The 19322-nt window shown below is 38.2% G+C and overlaps 1 protein-coding gene across 6 annotated transcripts in view; it reads left to right on the top strand.

Annotated features, from left to right (window-relative positions):
- LOC5578523 (serine/threonine-protein kinase Genghis Khan) overlaps positions 1-16183 on the top strand; it is a 186804-nt gene extending 170621 nt beyond the window's left edge. For 4 of the 6 annotated variants that reach the window (XM_021855842.1, XM_021855843.1, XM_021855841.1 and 1 more), the window contains 11 exons: positions 738-1133; positions 1193-1288; positions 1516-2218; positions 2282-2380; positions 2444-2554; positions 2673-2858; positions 9289-9382; positions 9461-9608; positions 9674-9743; positions 9798-9925; positions 13836-16112. In XM_021855842.1, the coding sequence (XP_021711534.1) occupies positions 738-1133; positions 1193-1288; positions 1516-2218; positions 2282-2380; positions 2444-2554; positions 2673-2858; positions 9289-9382; positions 9461-9608; positions 9674-9743; positions 9798-9925; positions 13836-13949 (2145 nt within the window). In that variant the 3' untranslated portion in view covers positions 13950-16112. Of the gene's footprint in view, positions 1-737; positions 1134-1192; positions 1289-1515; positions 2219-2281; positions 2381-2443; positions 2555-2672; positions 2859-9288; positions 9383-9460; positions 9609-9673; positions 9744-9797; positions 9926-13835 lie in introns of all 6 variants that reach the window. The other 2 variants (XM_021855845.1, XM_021855846.1) reach the window with 2 other exon arrangements.
- The last annotated feature ends 3139 nt before the right edge of the window (positions 16184-19322 follow it).

Below are 19322 nucleotides of genomic sequence, written 5' to 3'. Positions count from 1 at the left end.
CGAACAGATTTAGTGTGCATTCTCAATGCGTAACTCACTGGTGCTCTTATTATTACAACAAACAATAAGGGTGCCGGCTGCGTCCGAATGCAGGTCAATTCGGGGATGGAAATGAAATGTTAACGTGTTTCTTACTTTAAGGAAGCCGTTGAGTCATCTGCACTTCCACAAGAAAACATTGGGAGTTTGGGAGTACGGAAAAAGGTTGTTTGTTCACAGCATTCGAATTGGTATACGATATACTGCCCATAACTGCATATTTGTAACATTCGACAAAAGTAGGCATTGAGTAAATGGAATACCAAGAGCGCAATTTATGGCAGTATGGGAGGAAACTAAAATTTCACAAAATTACGAGGAACTCAAAAGTGCTTATTTGATGCTGATATTTTGTATAACTCATATTGCATACTAGGTGAATAGTCAGAAAATAATTCTGATAGAAATTTCATTGCTATTGCATTATGACGCACATTTGTAATCTCAATGTTACTGTTATGCGGTTATAATTACCAATGTGACAAAACAACTTGGTATTTTTTTCGAATTCTCTAGAACAATCTCACAGATTTCATTAAGTTGATAGAAAGTATTTATCATTTGATTACTCTCCATAAGATTAACTCCAATTTGTCAAATATGTCGAATGTGACTGTTATGCAGTTATGGGCAGTATTTCCCAAAGTTAACACCTATTTACTAATTCTCAATTTCTTATTCATTCCGACCATCCACAGAGCATGCACAGCGTGATGATGCCAAAGCAGAAAGTGCACCAGTTCCTGGTGCGCACGTTCTCTAGTCCCACCAAGTGCAACCACTGCACCTCGCTCATGGTCGGTCTCACCCGGCAGGGCGTGGTGTGCGAACTGTGCGGTTTCGCCTGCCACATGATCTGCTGCCAGAAGGTACCCACGCAGTGTCCCGTTCCGTCCGATCAGACCAAACGGCCGCTCGGAATCGATCCGACCCGTGGCATCGGCACGGCCTACGAGGGCTACGTCAAGGTACCTAAGCTGGGAGCCGTCAAGCGTGGCTGGGTGCGCCAGTTTGTCGTTGTTTGTGATTTTAAGCTGTTTCTGTACGACATCTCAGCGGACCGTAGTGCATTACCAAGTGTTCACGTTACTCAGGTAGGTTATTCGTATCATCTAAGAAAAAAAAAATGCTTAGTTGTGGTTCATACTTTTAGGTATTAGATATGCGTGATCCAGAATTCAATGTGTCAGGAGTTCGGGAGAGCGACGTTATTCACGCAGCTAAAAAAGACGTTCCTTGTATCTTTAAGGTAAGTTTTGGAAGGTAAGCCTTAGGCGGCATCCACAAATTACGTAACGCTCTAGGGGGAGGGGGGGGGGGTAGGCTCGAGCGTTACGACTCATACAAAAATTTGAAAATTTTCATACAAAAAGCGTTACGGAGGTGGGGGGGAGTGGTCGAAAATTTCCAATTTTAGCGTTACGTAATAAATGGACGCCGCCTTATTCAGCATCATTTGAATCCACCTCCTTTTAGATAACAACCTCCCTAATGGACGGCGGCCCTTCGCTTCAAACGCTCATGTTGGCGGATACTGAATCCGAAAAGGCAAAGTGGGTGGTAGCCCTGAGCGAACTACATCGAATATTGAAACGAAACAACCTACCAAATACGGCCATTTTCCGCGTGAAAGAGGTGTTGGATAGCTCCCTATCAGCAATTCGCAGCGCACTGAGTGCGCTCATAATTGACCCGGATCGGATTCTGCTGGGTACGGAAGACGGTCTATTCTGTCTGGATTTGGATCGCAGTGAGATCGCCCGGATAGGTGAAAGTAAAAAGGTCTATCAGTTGTGGTACATTGCGGAAGAGCAACTGCTAGTGATTCTGTGTGGCAAACAGCGACATTTGAGGCTTTTGCCGATCCGAGCGTTGGAAGCAACGGACGTGGAATGGATCAAGGTAGCGGAATCCAAGAACTGCATAACAGCATGTACGGGGATAATCGAACGTGGACCGCAACCGGTGTTCTGTATTGTGATCGCCTTGAAGCGACAGAATACTTCGCAGATTGTGGTGTACGTGGTGAATCGAAATAGAAGTCGACATCATAAGATGTGTGAATTTACCGTTGCTTACCCGGTGCAGAGTCTGCAGATGCTGTCCGATCTTAGATTAGCGATAGGTCATCAGAGTGGTTTTACGGCGTACTGCCTACAAGGAGAGGCCCAAGCAATGCGTAAGTTATAAATCTTCTTATGAGAAAGAACGGCAACATTCAATAGTGATGTCCGTCTTGCAGCTCTAGTACATCCGGAGAACCAACTAAATAATTTCCTGGCGTATTCCGGAGTGGATGCATGGCGAGTTATTGAAATCCAATCAGGGCAAGGATCAAGCGGTAGGATGATCTACTATTCAAATTATGGTTTTGTACAACATTTATCTATTTTTTATATTTCAGCCCATGGAGAATATTTGCTGGTGTTCCAAACTTTAGCCATTTATGTGGATTTGCAAGGTCGCAAATCTCGTGATCGGGAAATTATGTACCCTGCTGTACCTACCCATATAAGTAAGAGCGAAACCTTCTGTAAAACTTTGTTAGTTTAAGTAGCTTAAACTAACATTTTACAATACTTTATTTTTGAACTTTATATAACATTGTTGTATGTTCTTCCTTTGTCCTACAGCCTATTGTGATGGTCATTTGCTAGTCTACTCGGAAACGCATCTCGATATCTTCAACGCGCAAACTGCCGACTGGGTACAATCGATTGGGTTGAAGCGTTCTCGCCCGCTGATGAACAACGGTAGTCTTTCGCTGACTACATTGAACGACGCGGCGCATGTCATCTACCTGGCAAACATGCACACACGTAAGTTATTGATCAGTTCATTAATGTTGAAGTCGCTTTTATTTTCAAACATTTGATAGAAAGCCGCGTCAGGCAGCTATGACACATAACATGTACAGAATCTGTAAAAGACTGCCCCGTAATCAGACCCGCTTTACCTTCATCCTCCAGTACCCATAATAAAGCAAAGATGCCATAGTCTTGAAGACCTCAAAAACTCCAAACTTTTTGTAAACTTGATCGACCCTTTAGCTCGCTACCTTTCACATCTTCTTGTACCAATCAGATCCGAAGCAAAAACCATCTTTGCAGGGTAGCTATTCGGCGTTTTTGTATCATTTCTGCCCATGGTATCCTTCCAGCTTTGTTCACCTTCTTCAAACGCATTCAGGTCCTCTTCGAGCATAGTCCACGTTTGGTACTCGTAGAAAACGTTAGTCTCATGAGCGTTTTGTACATGGTAAATTTAGTGGGTCGACCGTGTTTTCAAATGTTCGACCGACAATGTCCATTTCCGCGATGCACACAAATTGGCTGGTTCTGTTAAAAAATGGTACCCTGGCTGTTAAACCTTGTTCTCCGGATAAGACCTTCTAGCACAATATTTAACAACAGGTACGAGAGTCTTAGTGTCCGACGAGATATCTTAGATCGTCGCTTTGTAAGATTATCACTTTTGTAAGTTTTTCGGGAAAGATGCTCTCGTTCATGATATTCCATAGCTTTACGCGGTGTCTGGTAGCTGTTCTGTCTTCCAGACTGTGCCTATCAGCCGGTGCAGAAAAATGGCCCTATCTTTATGAGGTCAACGCTGATACCATCCTTACTAGCAGCTTTATTGTTCTTGAGCTGGTGAATGGCATCCGTAGCCTCCCTCGAAGTCGAGGCTGGTTTGATTCCATTGGTCGCAGTGCTGAAATAGCCATCCCCTCCGTTGTGTAAACCCTCATTGCTTGCGCTATCAGCACCATGTTCATCGAAGTGTGGCTTCCTCCTTTCGATAACCTCACGCTTATCCGTCAAGATACTCTTATCCTTATTCGGGCACATCTCGACTCGCTGAACGAAGCCATTGCGGGATGCATTAGAATAGCTAAAGGCCATGACGGAGCTATCAGTGATTTTTTTAATAAAAATCTATACAACTATTTGAATAGAAAATTTGGAGAATACCTAATAGTATACCTAAAATAGCGATTTTTAATTGAATTCTCATAGAAATCTTTAGAAAACAAGTCGCTTTTTTGTGGTAGTCTTTTAACCCGTATAGGCCTGAGTGAAAGCAAAACTTCTAAAACCCTCACCGCTCAGCGAATTCTTAACGGATTGAAATCATTTTTTGTCTGTTCACTGGCCCACATATCTAGTTTCTAGAAGTGGCCAGAGGAACTCGGAAATATTCCTGTGGCCGGAGTTATTTCGGTGGGTTACTGGGTCAAGTCGGGTAAAAAAGGGCTATTTTTTGGGACATGCCAAGTTACCTTTATTTATTTGCAATGACAATAATTTTAATTTGCATAAATCATTAAGATCTGATATTCAACATTATAAATGAAGTGTTTTGCACCGTTCATAATATACCGGATGTGGCCATTCGGACGTAATGCCGGAAGAACCGGCTGTAAATTTGTTGGATACTAAACCGTTTCAGTTCTCGAAAAGTAGAAATCAAACATAATTTTGCACTAAAATGCATTCCCACAAGCTTGGCACAGATGTTCATATACAAATTGGACAGTTTATCATAAATTCGAGGCGTCCCGGAACGCGTAAATGATCATTAGTAGGATTAATCAAATGCAAAACTCATGGTTATCCAATTCAATCGTTTCTCAAAAGGTTTACACTAATGCAATTTTCTTAAAATTCCGTCATGTAGTGGCCACATTATAGCCAATTCCGGAAATTATGTGTGATTTGAAATTTGCCTACCTTGAGGGGCACAAACGCACAGTACCCTTGTCACCCGATCTGACCCAGTGATTTACCGGAATAACTCCGACCACAAAAATACTCCCGCGTTCCACTGTCCACTTCTAGTAACTAGATATGTGTGCCAGTATACTGACAAAAAATCATTTGAATCCATTAGGAATTCGCTGAGCGGTGAGGGTTTTAGAATTTTTGCTCTCACTCAGGCCTATACGGGTTAATATGAAATAGGAAGATAAATCATCTAAAACCAAAATATATTTAAAATTATTATCAGAGGCGAACGCCTGATACAATTTCCAAAGTGCTCATAAGAACACTAAGCTGAGAAGCAGGCTCTGTCCCAGTGAGGACGTTAATGCCAAGAAGAAGAAGAAGAAATGTTTATTCACGTTACATTGATCTATGAATTGCATCACTAGATCAGCCCAAAAGGCGAAAAACCACAAGGCAGAATGACAGAAGGCTGAAAATACCACAAGGCGAAATTTCGAAAGGCCGAAAATACCACAAGACAGAAAAACCAAAATACAGAAAGTATCGAAAAGGTGGCATAATAGGATCCAGGAATGGATTTTGTAAGACTAACTTTAGGTGATTATTGGCCTTTTTTCAGTGAACATATTTTGAATCTTTTAAATGTGGAAGATGCAGGATTGAGGATTGAAAAACTGAGGTGGCAGAATACCGCTAAGTCTCCGATATACGATATGCAAGCATAAGTCCCTGTAATCACTACTGCAAGCATTTGCTAGGTATAATTTGAACAGAGGATGAACTTCATTTTTTTACGTCCGACGAGCGCAGCGAGTGCGGACAGCAAGCGTTTGACCGACATTAGGTTTGGGAAAAAGCGTCACACAGGTTGGCCAAAACTTTGGAAAATGTGGGAGGTCGGTACTTTTCCTTCATGGATTCTCCAGAAAATCTTTCAGAGTTCCTTCAGCGATTCCTCGGATATCCTCCAGAAATTTATCCGAGCTCCTTCAGGAATATCTTTAGAGAATTTCCTTCAGGGTTCCTCCGGGATTCCCTCCATCGTTCCATCGGGAGTTTCTCCGGATTTTTTTCTAAATATTATTCCTCGGCAATTCCTTCGAAGTCCCTGCAGGAAGTTCCTTGAAAGTCCTGCAAGAATTTATTCCGAGTTGGAATTTCTTCGGAGGCCTCCTGGCTTTTCCCGGAGTTATTCAGAGTTCTAGTAATACCTCGGAAATCCTCCGGATTTCCATCAGGAATTTTTCACGATTTTCTTCGAAAAAATCCCTACATTTCCTCCACGAATTACTTTAGAGTTTCTCAAAAAAACAATCAAGATTTTCCCCGGGAATTTCTCCAGAGTTCCTCGTTTAATTCCTCCGGGGTTCCTCTTTTTCTTAAGTTCTTTTAGAAATGCTTTCTGATTTCCTCCGGCAATACCTCTGGATTTCCACCAGGAATTCTTACAGAGTTTTTCCAGAAATTTATCTTTAGCCCCCAAGCGTTTGCTCTGGATTTCATCCAGTAATTCCTGCAAAATTCTTCCGGAGATCCATCGGGAATTCTTACGAATATCCTCCATAGTTTCTCTAGGAATTTCTCCGAAGTTCCTCAAGCAAAAACCCCGGAGTTCCACCAGAAACGCATCCGGGAAATCCTCAAGCACTCATCCGGGAAATCTTTAAGCACTCATCTGGGGATTTTCGCGAGGAATTCCTGAGGTTAATTCTAACAGCGATTCCTTCGGGGATTTCGTCAAGGAATTCCTCCGGAGATATCCCCAAGAGCTCCTCCGGGGATTTTCTCCTGGAATTCTTCAGAGGATTTCCAACAGTAATTCTTTCGAGGATTTCGTCCAGAAATTCCTCCGAGAATTCCATTTAGAAATTCCTTCTTTAAAGTTCCTCCAGAATTTCTCCGGAGATTTCCTCCAGGAATTCCTCCGGGAATTTAAAGGATTCCTCCGAAGATAAGAACTCCCCAAAAACTCCTCTGGGCATTTTCTCCTGGAATTCTTCAGGGGATTTCCAACAGTAATTCTTTCGAGGATTTTGTCCAGAAATTCTTCAGAGAATTCCATTTAGAAATTCCTTCTCTAGAGTTCCTCCGGGAATTTAATGGATTTCTCCAAAGATAAGAACTCCCCAAAAACTCCTCCGGGCATTTTCTCCTGGAATTCCTCAGGGGATTTCATCCAGAATTATACCAGGGATTTCGTCCAGGAAATCTTCCAGGCATTTCATTAAGAAGTTCCTCTGGGAATTTCCCCAGAAATTCTTTAGAGGATTTTTTCAGAGCGTTTCTCCGGAGATTTCGTTTCGGAATTTCTCCGGAGATTCCTTCAGATTTCATCCAGAATTTTTTTTTTTTTTTGACCTCCATCGGGAATTCCTTCAGATTTCCGCTATATTTCCTCTTGTTTTTTTCGAAATTTCTACAGGAATTCTTCAGAGTTCTTATATTTTCTTATATTTCCTTCGGAAATTTTTTCATAAAATTTATCCGGAGATTTTTTTCTCCGGGGATTTTCCCCCAGGGACTTCCTCAGGAGATCTCCTCTAGGGATTCCTTCGGGGATATCCCCTTAGAGCTCCTCAGTGAATTTTCAATAACATTTTCTCCGAGGATTTCGTCCAATATTTCCTTTAAGGATTTTTCCATGGATTTCTTCGAGGATTTCCTCCATGGATTCCTCCGGAGATTTTTTCCAAGAATTGGCTTGTTTAGAGGTATCCTGTTTTTAACATATTCTGATTCTACGTTAAATATTAAGCCAGAATCCAAAGTTTCATAATTGTTAGTGCCCTGGAACTATTTTTAAAACACGTTTGAATTTAGTATGGAAATCGCGATTGAATCACCCCTCGTCAAAATTTACTTCGGGGCGAGCTGTCATTGTGTAAAATGAAATGTCATTCAGTCAACAGAATGAAAGCTGTTTTAATCATTTACTGTATCAAAATTAAGATATTAAAGCGCAATAAAATCGTGTTACACTTAGAAACATGTGCTCTTTCTAGCAAGCTACAAAAAACTGTGAATTTTTCATCACTAAACAACCCAATTCCGCCAGGGATTTCTTCCCCTTCGGGGATTCTCTCCAAGAATTTCTTTGGGTATTTTGTCCAGAAATTCTTTCGGGGATTTTCTCCGGGGATTGCATTGAGAAATTCCTCCGGGATTTTCTCAAGGAATTCCTCAGAGAATTTCCAACAGTACTTCTTTTGAGGATTTCGTCCAGGAATTCCTCAGGAAATTTCATTAAGAATTGCCTTCGGCATTTCCTCCAGGAATTCCTCAGGGGAATTCCACTAGCAATACCTCCTGGGATTCCGTTTATGATTCCACCGCCAATGCCTCGATATTTCTCCATTCGGGAATAAGTAGGAGCTCCACCGGAAATTTGTCAGAAGTACCTTCCAAATTTCATCCAAAGTTTCGCCCGGAATTCTTCCGCAGTTCCTCCATAAATTCCACCGTATTTCCTTCTGGAATTTTCCTGCGAGTTGCTCCAAGAATCCAAGAGAATTGACAAAGTTATTGCGTGTTAAAGAAAACCTAAATGAACGAATTTTTATGTTTGTACTGCAAAGGTTAAAACGGGTTAAAAGGTAAGATGATGTGAAGAATAAACGAAGTCGTGATGTTATTCGTCCTTTGTGTCTTTATGTCTGTACATTAATCAGATAAAGTACGCTGGACTCTTCTGCGATTTCTTTAAGTCTTGATAATTTCTTGAGCAACTAACAGAAATTTCAAAAGCTCAAAGGAAGAGATTTTTGAGCAATTCTGAGAACGATATTTTCCAAGTTGATTCAACATTCAAGTTCTACTAAAGATGGAGAAAGATCGCAACTTGAATAGACAATTCGAAGTCTTGAATAAGAATTCATGGATATTTCTCAAAGATAATGTTTATTTGCTTCTAGAATTCCCAGACAATATAGTGGGACCATAGGTTTTTCATGATAATGAAGCCTACCATAGTTATTTCTTTTCGTGGTCAAGATTCCATGGAATTGTTTTCTACAGAGTTGAGCCAACTTCGGGCTGTAAATCTCTCACATCTATCTATCTATCTATTCCATGCAATCTCTGATGTTTTTTCACCCATATTTGACCTTTTGAAAGTTTGCTGGGTTGTTTCAGGCACATGATATGTGCCAATATTAGGACACACTGAATTCTTGATTTTTTTCTCAAAAAGAGTTAAATGTAATCAAATAAAAGCATTTGTTGGATTTTTTATTTCCCATGCCCTGTTCTTGGCGAACTCGACTTGATTAGCAAACTTTGCCCCTCCATATGCTCATGAAGTTGGTGGCTCTGATGGCGATAACGGATACGTTCTCAACGACTCCCACGGCTGCGCTCGAAATTCAATTCGACTTCGACGTAACATCTTACACATATAACAAGAATTAAGAGAATGTTTCAACGTCTTATTTTGTTTTCGTGAAAGACCGTAGAAATTATCAATTCACGGTTTTAAAAAGAAGCACATACAGTCACATATGAAATTTATTCTTGCTACTTTCAGGAGAGCTTCTCAATTTATCGCCCTGCGATCGTGATGGAAGACTCAAATCGAAAAGATTTTCCTTACGTAACGAAGGCAGCCGTACGATACGAACGTAAGTTAAAACAATGCTATGGACATAGACAATTAGTTTTACATTTAAAATTTTATAATCAATCAAATCAATTCCTAGAAGCACCGATCGCCGTTCGAAGCTGATTTCAGCTCCGACAAACTTCAACCACATATCGCACATGGGTCCCGGAGATGGCATCCAAAAACAGCGGCTGCTTGACCTCCCCACGACGATAGAAACGGCAGATCAGAACAACCAACATCGAGTAAGGGCACCCTTATTACATTCAAACAGACATGTGTTTTACTCTTCTGTTTCCATCAATTACAGCTCTCAACGATGCGACACGCACCGCCTCCACCCCGAGCACCGCCCCGCCCGATGATCCATCCCCACAATGGTTAGTATACATTTGAAACTGCAAGAACACTACCACACTCACACCCATTAAAAGAAGGTTCCAATAATTCGTTCCCAGGTGCTAAACGGGCAGCCCCTGCTCGGCCACGGGATCAACCACCCTCGTTACCAAGATCGCCTAGTCCCCTTGGAAGCATGTCTTCACTTCAGGATGTTTTGAAGGTAAGGGTTCAGTTGTCGCCATGAAGATTTTTTTTAAAGTGAATGGCTCCCCTGCAATGACATGGGACCCAGATAGCAGTAGCGGTAAACACTCAGTTATTCAGCAATACCAAGGGTCGTAGGTCCGAGTCCCGCCGATCGAAGATCTTTTCGTAAATGAAATTTTCTCGACTCTCCAGGGCACAGAATATTTTCATATCTGAAAATAGATGAAAAAACCGAATTTAGTACTATACCATTTAATTCCACTAGAGTTTGTATCCTTTGACAGATACGCGTATTTCGACCTCAACTGTAAGGCCGTCTTCAGTGTCGTGTACTAGACTCGACTTGAAGAAAACCATCGTATGCACACATTATATATTAACACTAGGTATAAACCTATTTCCCTACCCATTATTTTTTTTAACTTAAAATTTATGAGCTTTAGGTACATTCCATCCCTCTTTTGTTGAAACTTTAAATGCTGAAAGGTACATCACGGGAACGATTAGTAGGTATCAAGTTGAATAGCCATGTATTGCCGTTGCCGTTGTCTCTGTTGAGTAGCGTCGTAGGTACCTGTTTGCAAATTTCCAGACTCTCCGCCACATCCAGTTTCCAAGGAGAAGAAACATTTCTCAAAATTTTGATATCGGCCGTCGTAATTGTATGTCCTTCTGAAAAGATATGTTCTGCCACCTTAGATTTGAAATCGTATGTCATCCCCTTGTCTATCGTCTTCTGAGCTTTTCCTATTTCCGCTAAGTGTTCCTTGAATCTAACCTCGAGAGACCGCTTTGTTTGACCAACGTAGACCTTGCTGCAGTGGGAACAGCTGATTTTGTAAACACCAGCCTTGTTTAGTGTGTTTACCGGATCCTTGGTAGAGCCTAACGAAGTTCTAAGTTGGTTGTCTCTGCTGGAAAATACCAAATCGATTCCGAAATTCCTTAGCTTTGGGCGGAGCTGTTTGCTGATGTGTACGTCGTATGGATGTGGCGGAGAGTCTGGAAATTTGCAAACAGGTACCTACGACGCTACTCAACAGAGACAACGGCAACGGCAATACATGGCTATTCAACTTGATACCTACTAATCGTTCCCGTGATGTACCTTTCAGCATTTAAAGTTTCAACAAAAGAGGGATGGAATGTACCTAAAGCTCATAAATTTTAAGTTAAAAAAAATAATGGGTAGGGAAATAGGTTTATACCTAGTGTTAATATATAATGTGTGCATACGATGGTTTTCTTCAAGTCGAGTCTAGTACACGACACTGAAGACGGCCTTACAGTTGAGGTCGAAATACGCGTATCTGTCAAAGGATACAAACTCTAGTGGAATTAAATGGTATAGTACTAAATTCGGTTTTTTCATCTACTTATAGGTATTCTACTAAACAGCTCGAAGATTTATTATTTTCATATCTGCCACACGATATACACATGCAAAAATTTTCAGTTGGCAAAGAAATCTCTCAGTTAATAACTGGGGAAGTGCTCATAAGAACACTACGCTGAGAAGCAGGTTTTATCTCAGTTGGGACGTAACGCCATAAAAAAGAAGACTCCTGAATTTTTCATTTCATTTGAAATAATATTTTCAGAGCTTTTGATTTCAAGACTTTCTTCTAAAACTCATATGTTTTTCTTAGAATATCTGCATGATGTTTCTTTGGATATTGCTCCTGGTAGTTTGTTCGGAAGTCTGTCATAAACTACTCTAAACTTCATCAGAAACTCTTTCTCTGGAGAATGGTAATAAAGTCCATCCAAAATTTGGTTAAGAATTTGACCAAAGAGACCTTTGAAGACGCATTTACTCCAAGAAAATCTGGCAGTTCAGCGAAATTACTTTCAAGGATTCATTCACAAATTTCTCCTTGATTTTATTTTGAAAGTTTTTAAAATACCAGTAGTAATTACTTCAGAAGGTTATTTTGAAATACGTATAATCATACCTTCAGTAATTCGGATATTTTGCCATAAATTTACAAAATATTTTATTACTTGTGGAATTTCTTGAAAAACTAAATATTCGTACAATTTTAAAAGAATGTATTATTTTGAGGTATTTCCTTAGGGCTTTAAGGATACACACATGAAGAATGCCTGAAACAATCACTGAATGAAATCCTTGAACAACCTCTAAATGAATTTATACTTTGGCGAATTATTCGTTGTATAGTCACACTGGAGCATCCCAAATTTAAAAATAAGTGCATGATTAACCGTAATATTGAAACTTATCTATTTAATGAAGCATCTATATAAAAAACAGCATCATTCAGGTCAGAATTGCGTAAGCCCTTGGCTTATCCTTAAAATGCCTAAAAATCATGTAGTCCAGTCTGTCTGAACACATCGACCAATTTCTGGTTGAATTGGAGAAGATTACAAAACAAATCCAGAATCAGTTCATGAAGAAATCTCTTCGTCGTATTTTAGACAAGATCAAGTACATTATTTAGAGAAAACCATGGCACTATACTGGAATACCTGTATAGAAGATTCTGGTTAAATCCTTGGCTCATTTTTCAATTTAATTCTTGAGGAACACAACTTAAAGAAAACATTTCAAATGAAATTCTTGAAAACATCTTAGATGTGAGAATTCTCTGAAGAAGTGCTCACATGTATGTACGCTGTAGGAATTATCTGCTGTCTAGATTTCCGGAACTTTCTTAGAGTTCTTTACAATTTACTTGTAGATATTCAAGAAACAGTATTCGAAAACTGAAGGTGTCCTAAGGGTACCGTAATTTCGGGTAAAATTGATCATTTTTCACGGTTTTTCTAGTTTGTTTTCTTTAATGTTAACAATGCCAAGCAACTAAATGCAGAAAAACAAGTACGAAGGTGAGCCTCATCGACTTATATACCGAAATTTTCTAACAAATGTCATTTTAGTGTTAACAAATACCTCTAAAATAAAAAATCAGAGGCTCTCATTTCGGGGTGAAATTGATAATTTGTCAATGCCATTATTGTTAGTTTCCAAAACAACTCTATATGATAAATTTGAGCTCCCTGAATCCGAATATGCTTGTAAAATTCTTAACAATGCAATATTTATATAAATAACGAATAGTTAAATTTTAAGAATTACGCGGAAAACACCTAAATGTATGCAATTTCCTAAGGAATTCAATGATATATAACAGAAATTCAATTATTCCAACCATATGAGCTAATTGGTACGAGTTTTGGTGATGAAATATGGTTTGGGGATATACCTCAAGCATCCTCACAAAATTTCAGGTTTATACCATGTTCAAATCCTTGCTTATAAATAGAAGTTCATAGCTGTTTGTCAATACTGCACCGTACATGATTTTGAAATTTTACGTTATTTTTATAGTAATAAACATTGTTCAACGCAAAAAACTTCACAACACACAATTCTACAATAGTTACGACAAGCAACGTTCATTTACTGCAGCTTACATTGATATTTGTGCTCCATTACGAATAAATAAAATCGTGTGATACGATGATCAATTTCACCCTTCTGATGAATTACACCCGATTTTACGGTAATTTCTTGTCGTATCCTTGAAAAGTACATAGAATGATTGATTGATGGAATTCCTGGAATTCATCTAATAAATTTGCAGAGCATTTTCTTGCAAACTGATTTAACACTTTAGCTGATGTAGGTAACTGTGTGACTGATTGAAAACAAGAATATCAAAAAACATATTCCGGATAATCGAGTCTAAAATTCCGGATAATCGAATCCCGGATAATAGAGTCACCGGATAATCGAGTCCGACCTGTATAGTTAAAAAAAAGTTCTCCAAAAGAGACATCGGGTTAACAATTACTCAGCAAATAATGTGAAAATCGCCTTCATTTATTTCAATGAAGTACCTACTGTAACATTCCCTACATAAATCTTTCACCATTTGACATCTCGTCTCTTCCAGGTTGCCGACATGCAGTCCGAGTCGCGGCAAAGTGTTGCCAGCAACAATTCCAGCTCGGTTTCAACGCCCCCATCGCCAACCAACGATCGTCTCAGCTCCAGCTACGATTCCTAGTGGTAAAAATGGGGCTCACGTCGATGAGCGCAAACGCAGAAGCACACGACTGGTGAACTAGTCAGTTTCCGCCAGTCGTTCGCTTCTATGTTTAGAGTGTCACGTAAATGTTAAAGTTTACACCAACAAGTCTCCTAATCTCTATTACGAAACAAAACACATTACACTAAATACTCGTAGCATGTCATACATCGCTTTTGATTTTAGAGTTTCTTATTTATTTTAAAACTTTTCTAGCTTTTTATTTCTAAGATCTATTCAATTTATTGGATTTTAGTGCAAAAGCGAGCTTTGAAAACTAATTGATCTCTTCGATGATACAAACCGAAATCTTACTGAAATTCTCTAAAGACAAATACTATTTATGAAACGGTTGTGTTACTTTGAAAACGGACGCAATCAAAGTCCTCATCTCTGCAATAACTCTTAAAAGTACTAACTATTACCTACTACTATTAACAATTACTATAACTAATTAGAACACAAAAATCAAATTCTGCCATCTGCGAGGAAATGGGGATAGCGTTGTGCAATATCAGTAAGTAGGCATACGAACGTGGAAATTGCGCCGTAGCAAGGATTGAGTATTCATATAGAAGGAAACCATTATACATTTCAACGATAGAATAGAGTAAACAGTTTTAGAGACATCTCCTAACACAGCAACTAAATTGTCTTTTTAAACATTTCAACTGCAGCAGAAAATGAAACATAATCAAATGAGTAACACCTAAAACAACGAGTTCATAACAACAAACACTAACTATGAATGCGATAATTCCTGATACATCATAACCTACACATCTCATTCTTCTGGTAGCACGTAAATGAAAACCATTTAGCAAATAGACCTGTTGATCATATATCTCTTCTCCAGTGGACATCTAGTGAGGATTTTTGCTTGTTTGTGTATTGATCGTTTGTTCGGCAAGACAATTTGCGTCAATGAAGCAGGACGAGAAGAGGAATTTAAACAAGATAAAATGTTTGCCAGGCTGCTGAAAGGACGAAATTGGCAGTATTCATCTCTTTAGAAAGCAATTTGGTGGCGTTAGCGGTGGGTACTACTAAAAGATAAGCCATTGTAGATTGATCATCGTTCTTAAAATCTAATGCATGTTGTCCGTACTAAATGCAGATGAGTTAATGCATCGTCAATACGTTCAATTTGCGCTAAACATGTGGAACTAACCACTCGTCAATATTCGGAATGAAACGCAGAATCAAATTTATTGCTACCTTTAGAGACACAAAATCTATTATCTTACAAGATAAGGAACTAACTGATACAAGCTTGAGCAGGTTTAGCCATTCGGCTTCTTGGCCATGTGAAGTTGAGTGAACGAAAATAACGTTGAAAAGATAAAAAAAACTGAAGACAATATTTAGTATTTCCGATACAGATTTACTGTATTTGTTAATATTATATACACAGAAAAGAAGAGAAGGACGCATAGGAAAAAATAAATTAAAACTCTAATAAAAACAACTGAAAACCATGTAAAAAGATTACTAATGCATTAAGTACACATAATTAACTTAAATTCCATTGAAATTTCGTTGTAAAAAGAATCACACATTTTACCACTGTACAAAAAAACTCACAATTTAAAACGCAAACGGATCTAAGTTTATGTCTAGGAAAGCGTAAGTTACTTTATCTGAACTAAGTTGTGCTTCGGTGGCCCCCGCCTCCGATCAGTGTCAGATATTGACCGTGTCAAAAAAGTATTTATTTATACCATCACCACCTTAATACTAAATAATTTATTTGAAGTTAGCAAATCTTTTTCATGTCAATTCGAAACTTATTTTTTTAGAACTTTACCGATTCTGTGCTAATTGCTGCATTTTCTTAAGTTCAAAAAAACATTCTACAAACGCTACTATTAGCAAAGTCACCACCACCACAATAAACGAGAACAGTCAATAAGATACCAAGTGACGTTTCGCTGAAATTTGAGACATGTTACAATAAAAAAATAAACCTCTCATTTCGCAAATGCGGCTGTCTAATGGCACTTGCAAATGTCGGTATTGATAACTGGAAGAACCGGTTAAGCTATAAAGCGAGAACAACAAGAACGTGGAAACATATACTTCACTAATAAATAAGATAAGCAGTATGTAGAATATACCGAAAACTCTAGTGTTTTATAAAATTATATTAATTGTAAAATTACCACGACAAAATATATTAATATTATACAAGTACTAAAACAGAAATCAAGAAACATATCGAATGTTTTGCATGACGATGTGATTATCACAAGGCCCTTAAGCTATTTCAAACATATCTTTTTACACTAACTTCGTCTATTCGTCTTCGTCTATTAAATCCATACATTTACTTTTCGGATTATTTTGCGGTTCTTGGAGATTTTTATGCAAATATACCGAAATAAAATAAATATTGATATAAATATGATTTTCGAATTTCCGCACGGATGTAAAAATTCCCGCAGATTGCATAACTACAGATTAGGGTGGTTCAAAGTATCTATTTCGCTCTACATTGCTCATTTGATTCTAGATCAAGTTCTAAGTGCTTTCCCAAAATTAAAACTCTCGCATAACTTATGATCTCGCCCTAAAAGCCAATGGTAACCATGTGTGTAGCTCGTTGTTTCTAAGCATTTGTATGAAGTTACACGTTATTTAACAACATAGCGGTGAAGAAAGGATCATTATTTACCTGCCAGTGGTGTTGGTTTGGATGTTTATTCATTCATTTGCTCAGAAACAGCGAGCTACACACGTGGTTACCAATGACTTTTAGGGCGTTATCTCAGATTATGCGAGAACTCATCAGAAATTCAATGAGGACTGTTAAGGATTCTCCGTTTGGGTAGAAATCAATAACTATCACCCTATTCTTGTTTACGTTCGAATGCTCTTTCGATTGAAAACTATTCTGCATTCCTGTTTACGCCAGCAACATCAAATATAGGCCATGGATTCAAATGAACAGGATTCGATCGAAAGTTGATTCCGCCGTAAGCAGGAATGAGGGTCACAATTAGGGAAATTATTTTGAGGCAGTAATTCATGGTAGAACATGTTTACGACAAAGGATTTTTGCGTCAAAACCCAGAGCAATTATTATTTGCTAGAAAATTCTCTTTAATCGAAAAAAAATCGGCTGCGCTGTTATCAAAACGTTATGAAAATGTCATCGACTTACCAAAACATGATTGAGTTTTTTAATATCTCTAATCAGTAAAGGATTAACATATCTAGGTCCGGTAGGCTTCGTTTTAGAGAATTGCACCGTGTGCCAGAAACCGTTATTACCAGAAAAAAAAAGAATTTGGCACCTACAATTCGAAAGATATATCACTCAAGCATCTTCTCCGTGAATTTGAAAATTGAAAAAAAACACATGTTTACTCAATTTTTTAACGTTTTTCGTTGGTTTAAGTCTAAAAAACATGTTTTAATGTTTCTTTAGATTTTGTCACACCCCTTGGCTTAAACTCAAAATTTGGGTATATTTTGTTTTCCGTGTCCCTTCCGAAATGTCAGTTAGGAACAACCCCAGTGTTAAAACTAAAACCCCTGTGGTGTTTTTGTCGACTAAGCGAACGTCAAACATGATCAAAAGTGTCAAGGTTCATTTATGGACCCAATTTTTAAATTAAAGTTTAAAGGGTTTGTTCACAAACTTCATAACGCTGAAAATTTCCATTTCTGACACCCACCCGCCCCCTCATAACACTTTTTGTATGAATATTCCACAAATTTTGTATGAGCCGTAACAACATGAGGACACCCACCTACCCCCTTCAGCGTTATGAAATTTGTGAATGAGCCCAAACATGATATAGCCGTTATTTGAACGGGAAAAAATGCTAAAGTTGTTGCAGTAACATGCTCTTTCGTGTTGTTAAATATAAACAAGATTTCATTAAAAATTGTAGGACCCAATTGTTGTATTTTATCTATGAGACTCTTTTATTCATAAGGAGCGAGAGGAAATGTCGATCAATTTCTCTCCCCTGAAATCTGTTTAATGCGCTAGGGCTTTGTTTTGTGAGTTAAGTTCTGTTATTTCCTCTACGAGAAAGAATGGTGATCAAATTATGTCTATTGATGTTTCATTTGGTGAGGAAAGGAAATAAATCGCCGAAAAGAATTCTTTCTATTCGTAATAACTGGGCGAATAGTAATGTTAACACACGCAGTGGCTTCGTTTATAAGGAACTTTTATCCTACCTTATTACATCAGCAGCTTTAGCACAGAACACCAACGCGCCAGGCATCCAGCACACCATCATCCTAGTTGTGGGTTCGAATCCTGATTCCAACAAAAAAAAAACATTAAGCTGGTAAAGAAAACCATTGAAAGATAGTCAATGGATTAATTGTTTTGTTTATTTTTAACGCAAGCCCTAAAAATACATTATTTAAAGCTAATATACATCATGAACCCTAAATATACAAACATAAATGCTTTAGTAGGGCTTGTGCATTAAAACTGCTTTACCAAGTATTGCATTAATTTGGTTGTTGTGGGGCCCTTTTCCACTTTAATGTGCTTTAATTATGCTTTACAGTGGCCCAATTTCATATTCGTACGGTACACTGGCGCCACATCACGTGAGTAAAAAACTATGAAATGATATATTGAGTTTGAAATGCTTTATCTATATTGATGGCTATAGGTGTCATCTATTATTTGACAGCCATAACATGTTTTCATTTACATTCATCTTTGGATTAATGGAAAAGTATTGAATTTGTGTCTGAAATTCACCCAATCCAATATTCGTACACCTATCAAAATTTAAACATACAACATTCCAAAATGATTAAAATTCATTTGATTGTTCAAGTACTATATTACGTTGTTTAGACGTAGTAGAGTACATTTGGACAATTTATAAGCGGAAACTTAGGTAAATTTTTTAGAAAGGAGTCATGCACAAATTACGTCACGCTCCTAGGGGGGGAGGGGGTCAAGCCAAGCGTGACAAGCCTTACAAAAATTTCGGAGGACTCATACAAAAAACGTGAAAAAGGGGGGGGGGGTCAAAATAGTTGAAATTTAGCGTGACATAATTTGTGTACAATCCCAAATACAATTTTTCTTTGATTTTTGCTATAAAATTAAATAATTCTAACAATTGCGTTAATTTTTGTTGTAGAATTCAATCCAAAAAATATATTCATGAGCACTAAAAGAGTTTTGGTTAAAATATATTAAGTTTACAGAATCCATAAAAAAAATTTATTCTCCTTGAGTATAGAAAATGATTATGTCATAATTTCAAAACTCTTCTGAAATGTTATTTTCAAACAATGTAAACCAATTTTTTGTTCTAAACAACAGTAAAAGGTTAGTTTCAAACTTGTCAGCAGAAAGAATTTTAA

This window comes from Aedes aegypti, chromosome 3 (assembly GCF_002204515.2).
Source record: "Aedes aegypti strain LVP_AGWG chromosome 3, AaegL5.0 Primary Assembly, whole genome shotgun sequence".
In the NCBI taxonomy this organism is placed as follows: Eukaryota; Metazoa; Arthropoda; class Insecta; order Diptera; family Culicidae; genus Aedes; species Aedes aegypti.
Note: the sequence above shows the minus strand (reverse complement) of the source record. Positions and strands in the feature narration are given on the sequence as shown.